Below are 8352 nucleotides of genomic sequence, written 5' to 3' on the forward strand. Positions count from 1 at the left end.
ATCCTCTCCGATCTTTCCAAAAGAGGGCAGCACATGCTTATATCTGAGGTTGGTTTCAAATAATTGGTGGGTATTAGTTGAATTTGAAACTTCCCTTGTTACATAAACAGGGCTTAGTTTCATTAACACTTTATTTACGTAATTATTTACAAAATCAAAACCCCAGATTGTTCACTTTATTTTGTTGTTTAGCAATAGATTATTGGCAATTACTGTGTATAAAAACAATTACTGTATATAAAAAAATAACAATAGACTATTGGCAATTACTGTATATAAAAAACAATAGGAATAAAAAATGGTTCCCTATTAACATTGCAAGAGATATTTAGTAGAAGAGAAATGATAATACCGGAGTTTTTCAGGTAGAGTTCTTGAATTGCAAGAGCCAACATCAAATGGTTTATGTCCCAGGCTTTCAAAACTTTTTCCAGTTCTTAACCTCTGCCACAAAATGTTGGAAGGCCATTTTAAAATGTCAGTTCTGTGATTCAGTTGAATATGCCTAGACTTCATGGTGGCTGCTTTGTGATTCTCATGTGCCTGAATTTAGATACCACCCTAGACCATAATCCAATTGGTGAGGCTTTGGCTTAGTGTAAGTCAGATAGCGGTGGATTATTTAATAAATTGTGGTTATGCAGAACATGATGTAACACACAATATTATAGTTTTTAAATACAGACACTTCTCGCTAATAAGCTGTTTCTGGCTGAGGACCTTCGTTTCCTATCTCTGCTGTATTAAGAACACTAAGACCTGTGTATATTAATCAAAGCAGTTGTGCTGTGTAAATTGTAATGCTTAATTGAGGGGTCCCCAATCCCTGGGCCATGGCCCACTACCAGGCCTTGAGTTGTTTGGAAATGGTGGGCTTGTTGCCAGTTGCGAAACCATCCCCCCCCCTCCACAAAGCCAGAATCCCTGGCTTAATTCACTTGGTTTTGAGTATGCCCAGCCATTTTAGACCGTCCGAGTATTTGCGGAATGAGGATTTACATATTATCCTTTACATTTCCATGAAAGCTTGAGGCTGCTTATTTGCAGCTGTTTCTCTGAAATGTTTGACAGCCTTGGCTAAAGCTGAGTGGAGAAATGCTGTTTTGCTGGCTCATTGTGAACAAATAATCCTAAAGCTGTAAACATCCATTGAGTTAATCAGTAAAATGATAGGACATTTAATCTTTAAGAAAAAAGAAACCCAAGGGGTTTTTATGAGCTGTCATCTACAGGCCAGTGCTTAGCCCAGTACACATAAAATAAACAGACTGATCTCATGGGTTATACTCTACCTACTTCATGATTTGAAACCATTCTAATCCATCTGTATAGAGCACCTCGTACAAAACCAGAGCTAAACAAGCATTGACTTCAGATGTCCCAAGAAAGTGAAACCCTGAAAAATCCCTTGTGTCATTTGGTAGTCGGATGTATGATGTTAATAAGGGTGTTTCTCACTGACTCCAAATATGATGGTTGACTTGGAGGCTTTATGTTCAGAGATCTTGACTTTGATGTTCAGATTACAAAAAGGACCCGAACAAACTTATCTGTTTTTGTGCTTATTGTCTCTGTGTATGTCTATTGATGAGGGAGAGGAGCAGTGGGGTGTTAAGTTACTAAAGGAGTCAGGTTGTGTGTTTACAGTTTTCCTCCATTATCTGAGAACAGTGGCATTTGGGATGTATTTAAGCATTTAGTGGGTGAGTTGGCTTTTATTTCCATGTATGTCTTCAGGTTTTTTTATTTTATTAATATTGCCTTAAGGTTTATGCACGAGGTATGGGTGAGTAGGCAAAAGTCTTGCAATTTTTTTTTTTTTTTGATAAATGGCTTAACCAGCCCAAGTGTTACTTTACTGAGTGTACATTTTTCTTCCATCTGATTTATTGAGAACAACCACTGAATTGTTGTTTCAGATCCTGCCTTCCCTTTATGACTAACTACAGCTTCCATTGCAACATTTGCCATCACAGTGGGAATACATACTTCTTAAGAAAACAAGCAAGTAAGCTGGTAGAAAAAAACGTTTCTATACCCGTTTTTTTCCCCCGCATCCACTTTTATTTTTAAGTTATAAACTTCAAGAGATGGAATTATCTGCAGCACTCTTAATCCTTTTATCTCAGGAGTTGTTAAGCCATGCACGCTGTATGAAATACCTGAAATTGGCACTATTACAGCCGTTTTCAGAAGCTTTATAGATGCAGAGGAAGCAAAGTCCAGCTTTGTTGGATCTGTGTTCAAGCTCTGACTGGCCTATTCCCTTCCGTGGCTTTATTGGTTGTTCATTTTGGAAAATATTAAGACTTGCAGGCAGTCCTTGCTTAACAACAGTAATTGGGACTGGAGTCAGTTCTGCAGTCCCCGTCATTAAATGAATCACCATTGGTCATTAAGTGATGACCACAGGTGACTATATCTTATGACATCCTGCTAGCATCCATTTTCACTTGTTGGAAGCTGGCAGGAAAGGTCACAAACTGGTCTTGTTTCTGCAGGACTCTGCAGTGGTCAGAAATACATGCTGGTTGCTGGGCGTGTGGATTGTGGATTGTGATCATTTGACTGTAGGGGCACTGTAACGGCCAGAACTTTGAGGACCAGTCATAAGTAGCATTTGTTCAGTTATTACCTGGGGACACCTGTATCACCAAAACCCAAAGGAACATAAAGATTATTGAATTTATCTGATTTAAGATTGTAGCTCTCAAGTTAGAGCTATACACAGTCCCAAGATACACAGCTTCATCTCTTTCTCTCTCCATTATTAAACCAATGTTGAAATTTCCTCCATAACATTTTTTTTCACTCACGCCTCTCTTAACTCATGATGTTTATTTCAGACCATAAGAGTGTTATTGAAGAAGCTGGTCTCCTTTCTGTGTCTCTTTTCTTAAAGATTTAAAAGAAATGTGTCTTAGTGCCTTGGCAAATCTGACTTGGCAATCCAGGACGCAAGACGAACACCCCAAAACCATGTTCTCAAAAGACAAGGTACGGATCCGTTGTTTCTGCTCTGATCTTGGACCTCTAGAATGGCTGAAATCACAGAGGACAATTTTGCTAGTGGTGGTTGAAAGAAACCTACCAGAAATCTCCTATTTATGTGATTAAATGTTGCTTTAGTGTTAAAAAAATATTTATCTGCTGCTTAACCATGGTTGGGCGTCATTCAAAGCCATTTAGTAGAATAACTAGTGCAATTTAAAAATATATCCATGGAGCCAATGCAGTAAGTAGTAAGGCCGTTTCTGAGATGAACAAAAGTTGTTGTTTTTTTCTAAAAGTTTGCAAGAGCTAAAATTCTCAGAACCAGCTTCAAGAACACTTTCCTGGTATCGAGTACGGAGGGAATCCTGATTTGGTAGCAAGGATTCTTGGGATGGTTTAAACTTTTTGCCCCCTGAGAATTGAGTCTGTTTTGGTTTCACACAAATGAGAATAAGCTTTGTACATTTTGTTGAATGTTGAGAATCATTTCAATGCTCCTGATGAGAGGCCATTTGATCAGCCGTGCTCTCTCATGCTACACATCTCCTCATACAGAAAACTTAAATTTTCTTCTTGGCAGGAATGTATGTTAGAAGAGCATTCAGTCACATATCCTGCTGTTGATTCAAAGTGTGTGTGTATGTGCATGTGCATGTGTATGAAAGAATGTGTGATGTAATGGTTAGGAATAAGGAATACTTCTCAAAGTAATCTTATTCAAAGGGCTCTAATGAAGAAAAAGATAGAGGGAAGAATGAGAGTCCCCTTCTAGGGAAGATGGGTGGCATAAAAAAATTAATATATTAGTTGAATTGTGCTCTGTGAGGAAAGGCAGAGTATACAGCTATTAAATCTTGGTGAAATATGTATCTTCTATGTATTTGTCACCCACTTAGAATTCCAGATTATCTCCATGAGTTAAGGAAACTGCCTTTAGCTCTATCTTAATTGCACCTTGCCTTTTGGGTGGCAAAGCAAAATTATCTTTTAGATCTGTGCATCCATAATAAACTTTACTATCAATTTAACAGAATAACGCGGAGTGTTATAGTCCAATTTCCTACTCATCCAGGAAACCCTATACCATTTCAGACAAATGGTTGTTCAATCTCTGCCTAAAAACCTCCAGTGTTGGATCACCCACAACTTCTGGAAATTTCTCCTTAGATCTAGGTGGGTTCTCTCCTTGATAGGTTTCCATCCGTTGCTTCTTGCCCTGCCTTCAGGTACTTTGGAGAATAGGTTGATCCCCTCTTTTTTCTGGCAGCCCCTTAGATATTGGAACACTGCTATACTATTAGCTCTGTTCCTTTCTGTTAAACTAGACATACCCAGTTCCTGCAACCATTCTTCATATGTTTTAGCTTTCAGTTTGCTTCAGTGCATAAAGCTTAACACTGTTTATAAATCTTTTATAAATAAATCTTTTATAATAAAAAGTCTAGCCATATCGTAGGTCAGACATGTCAAACATAAGGCCCGGGGGCTGGATGCGGCCCACGAAGTGGTTTCATGTGGCCCGCGAAGCCATCCTGGAAACAGTGAGGGAACGGCCCCCTCTGCCTTGGCCCTGGCCCAGGCCAGCTGGGAGCCAATGTACAATTTTGTGGTGGCCATCTATGCTCAAATGCATTCAGTCTTAGCTCCATAAGCCCCCCCCCCCCGCATGACCTGAGGGGAACAGTGAGGCTCCTCCAGTGGACCATGCCTTGGCACTTGCCCTGGTCCCACCCCATTCTGCCAGAGACCCTCAGATCTTTCCCACTCCTGCCCAGGCCCCCACAGGCACCCTTGATGCGAAGGATGTAGAGCTGGCCATGCCCACCCAGTAGGCCACACCCACTCCATCCACACCCACCCAGTAGGCTGCACCCACCCTGGCCACACCCACCCGGCCCCCTGAGGGCAACCGCAATGCTGATGCGGCCCTCAATGAAATTGAGTTTGACACCCCTGTCGAAGGTGATTGGTTAAACTTGGTAAATTGCCTTGGCTGTGAACTTCCCTGTCATCATTATATTTGATTTTTTTTCCCCAATAGGATATTATACCTTTTATTGATAAGTACTGGGAATGTATGACAACAAGGCAAAGACCAGGAAAAATGACTTGGCCAAACAATATTGTAAAAACAATGGTAAGTCAAGATGAGCAACGCTGATATTTTTCTTACTGATCAAATTTGATTACAAATGGAGAGAAAATGCATTGGTGAGTAGACGAGTTAATCCGTTTTGCTTTGTAGTTCAGTTTCTCACTGAACTACAAAAGCTTATATTATTCAATTTTCGACCCAATGACTAGCATTTGATCTTCTCTGAATAAGGAGTTTGAATTGTTTGAATCGATCTTGTTTGAATGCTTCATTCTAGTGTAAAGAAAGAGATGTGTTTTTGGTGAAAGAGCATCCGGATCCAGGTAGCAAAGATCCGGAAGAAGATTACCCCAAATTTGGACTCTTAGACCAGGTACGTCGGTGATACAGAACATCTTCTAGCATGCTGGCAAAATTTCATGACAGGGTAAATATCGATCATACCAAGTAAGACTTTGAATTTGGACTCTTTCTGAATGATGGAAGGTTCCAGGAAGGTAGGGAAGTTCCAGTTGGACAAATATAACCCAGAAGATTACAGTTTGGGGGGGGGGGGGAGAAAAAAGTAGCCATTTGAGCAGAAGCAACACCTTTGTTGTTTGCTCCTGGGAAGGAAAGCTATGGCAAATCTAGACAGCATACTAAAAAGCAGAGACATCACCCTGCCAACAAAAGTACGTATAGTCAAGGCCATGGTTTTCCCAGTTGCAATGTATGGCTGTGAAAGTTGGACCATAAGAAAGGCTGAGCGCCAAAGAATCGAGGCCTTTGAACTATGGTGCTGGAGAAGATTCCTGCGAGTCCCTTGGACTGCAAGGCGATCAAACCGGTCAGTCCTAGAGGAGATCAACCCCGACTGCTCTTTAGAAGGCCAGATCCTGAAGTGGAAACTCAAGTACTTTGGCCACCTAATGAGAAGGAAGGACTCACTGGAGAAGAGCCTGATGCTGGGAAAGATTGAGGGCAAGAGAAGGAGGGGACGACGGAGAATGAGATGGCTGGATGGAATCACTGAAGACGTGAGCTTAAATGGACTCCAGAAGATGGTAGAGGACAGGAAGGCCTGGAGGGACGTTGTCCATGGGGTCGCAATGGGTCGGACACGACTTCGCAACTAACAACAACAACACCTTTGACTGGTAGGGAGTTGGACACTAGTGTGGCTTCTCCTGCCAAAATGTCTTTCCTTGAAACCTGGGGGAAGACAAGCTCACATAGGCTATTTCTTTCCCTCGGGCCAAAGGTTAACCTCTCAAACTGATGCTGGAAAATTATTTGTTGTTGTTCAGTGATGGGCTCACTAGCAGGATGCTACTTTTTTGGAATGATTGAAGTTGTTCGCACCTAACAACAGACCCTTTTTGTCTGCCGTAGAATTTACTGGGGGAAAATTCCATCACATAGTGGCATTCGTTTCTGAGAAAATAGGAACTCTTAAGATATGGGGTTTGTTGGTAGCTTTCAAATCTTAACTAATTGAAACAGTTGCGAATTGGAAAAGTGACTGAATTTTTTTGTTTGCTTGTTTAAAGAAATATCCTTTGCTTTCTTTTTAGGACCTTGCTAATATTGGTCCTGCATATGATAACCAAAAACAGAGCAACACTGTAGCTACTCCCGGAAGTCTAAACGGTAAGTTTGTTTAATTTTTTTTCTAAGGTGAGGAAACATGAATTTAAAATTTTCAATCCTCAGCCTCTGTAGTTGAACATATTTTCTTTATAAATCCAGATATAATTTTTACATCCACTGTTTATTTTTGTTTTTTGTTTAGGGGTTTTTTTTTGGTTCTTTTTTTTGTGTGTTCTAGCGGTAAACAATTAAATAAATGGTTAAATTTAGTTTGCAGTCCTATGCCTGATAGCTTGAAAGTTCCAGTGTATTAAATGGGATAAGCTCCCAGTTAAGTATTCATAAGAATACGTCTTTATTGAATTAATTTTAGATTAGAAGCTATGTTAAAGAATTCTTTCTGCATTTTGTTTACATGAAAAGGCATACCATATGTGCACATGGGCCTAAATCTGTGTTATTTATTGTAAGAAACTCTGTGGATTCTTTTTCAGAATTGGAAATTTGGCTAATAACACCTCCCCCCAAAATAAATTATTATTATTAACAACAACAACAATAGTATAACAAAAACTAGAAAAGAAGTCTGGCAAATTTAAAAATGCAATCTCAAGTTGAAAAAATATTCCAATATTTCATTCAAGCTTGTTGCTACAGATATTTTTTAAAGCATGAATGTGTGGTTGTTCATCTAACTTACTCTCTCTAACTAACTCTCTGGAGGTTCTCATTCGTGCAGGTCCTGGTTGTCCCAAAGGTGCTTTTATTCTAAAGGCAACTGGACTTTCAGATTTTTCTTTAAGACTTTTGGCTTCTCCTCCATGAAACCTTCTTCAGTTCTTGGATGAGAAGCGAAATGTCTGAAAGGAAAATCGGAAAGTCCAGTTGCATCCAAACAAAAGCACTTTGTGAACAGCCCTGTATCCAGAACTCATCTGGAAGTGTGTTTATGCTTCTAAAGATCCCCTGTTGAGTTCAGCGGGACTTGCACAAGAACCTCAAACCTCACCTAACCCCAATCTAAGGGTAATGCAAATTAAGGAGGCTCAATAAAAATAGATTTAATAATCTTTAATTATTGGATTCAGTTGCCACTGCAGATAAGTCCCAGTCAGGGGATAAAAAGGCTGGCTGAGAAATAAAATCCTTTCCTGCCAGTCCCTTCTGGTTTCATGGTAACCCCTGGAGATTTCATGCTTCCTCAGCAGCTAGAATAAAGACCCCCAGCACCCTGGAACTGAAGGAACCTGGTTGTTCCATCTCTCCTCGGCTTAGCCTGTTTTCATGCGGGCAGTAAGAGCAGATTAATCCGATTCTCCATTTCTGAGATGGAATCCAAGGAGAAAAGAAACAGAGAATTTCTCAGCTTTTTAAGGAGTTATTAAGGACTTTCTGGTTTCTGAATAGACACACAAGGCATTATTGTTTAATTTCCATTTCATGCTAATGGTGTTTTGTTTTCATGTCATAACTTTCATGTTACAACAACATGGTGCAACTTCTGTTCTTACAGGTGGAGCCTCTTTGGGAGGTGAATATTTACTTTTCAGCTTCCTAAAACTTAAGTATTGTGTGAAAAGCCTTCTCCCTCCTTTCCTCCCCCTTCCCCCCCCCCCCCCCGCTTTTTGTTTCGTTTGGCCAAATTGTCGTAGAAACTAAGTATAATTAATTAATCCCAAGCCTACCGCATT

At 40.1% G+C, this 8352-nt stretch overlaps 1 protein-coding gene across 1 annotated transcript in view; it reads left to right on the forward strand.

The window, feature by feature from the left end:
* ASH2L (ASH2 like, histone lysine methyltransferase complex subunit) overlaps positions 1-8352 on the forward strand; it is a 15752-nt gene that overhangs the window by 3667 nt on the left and 3733 nt on the right. The window contains exons 4-9 of the mRNA XM_015826107.1: positions 1920-2008; positions 2903-2997; positions 5036-5131; positions 5367-5462; positions 6646-6721; positions 8175-8192. Of these exons, the coding sequence (XP_015681593.1) occupies positions 1920-2008; positions 2903-2997; positions 5036-5131; positions 5367-5462; positions 6646-6721; positions 8175-8192 (470 nt within the window). The remainder of the gene's footprint in view (positions 1-1919; positions 2009-2902; positions 2998-5035; positions 5132-5366; positions 5463-6645; positions 6722-8174; positions 8193-8352) is intronic.

This window comes from Protobothrops mucrosquamatus, unplaced genomic scaffold (genome assembly GCF_001527695.2).
Source record: "Protobothrops mucrosquamatus isolate PMUCROS unplaced genomic scaffold, P.Mucros_1.0 scaffold2960, whole genome shotgun sequence".
NCBI classification, from domain to species: domain Eukaryota; kingdom Metazoa; phylum Chordata; class Lepidosauria; order Squamata; family Viperidae; genus Protobothrops; species Protobothrops mucrosquamatus.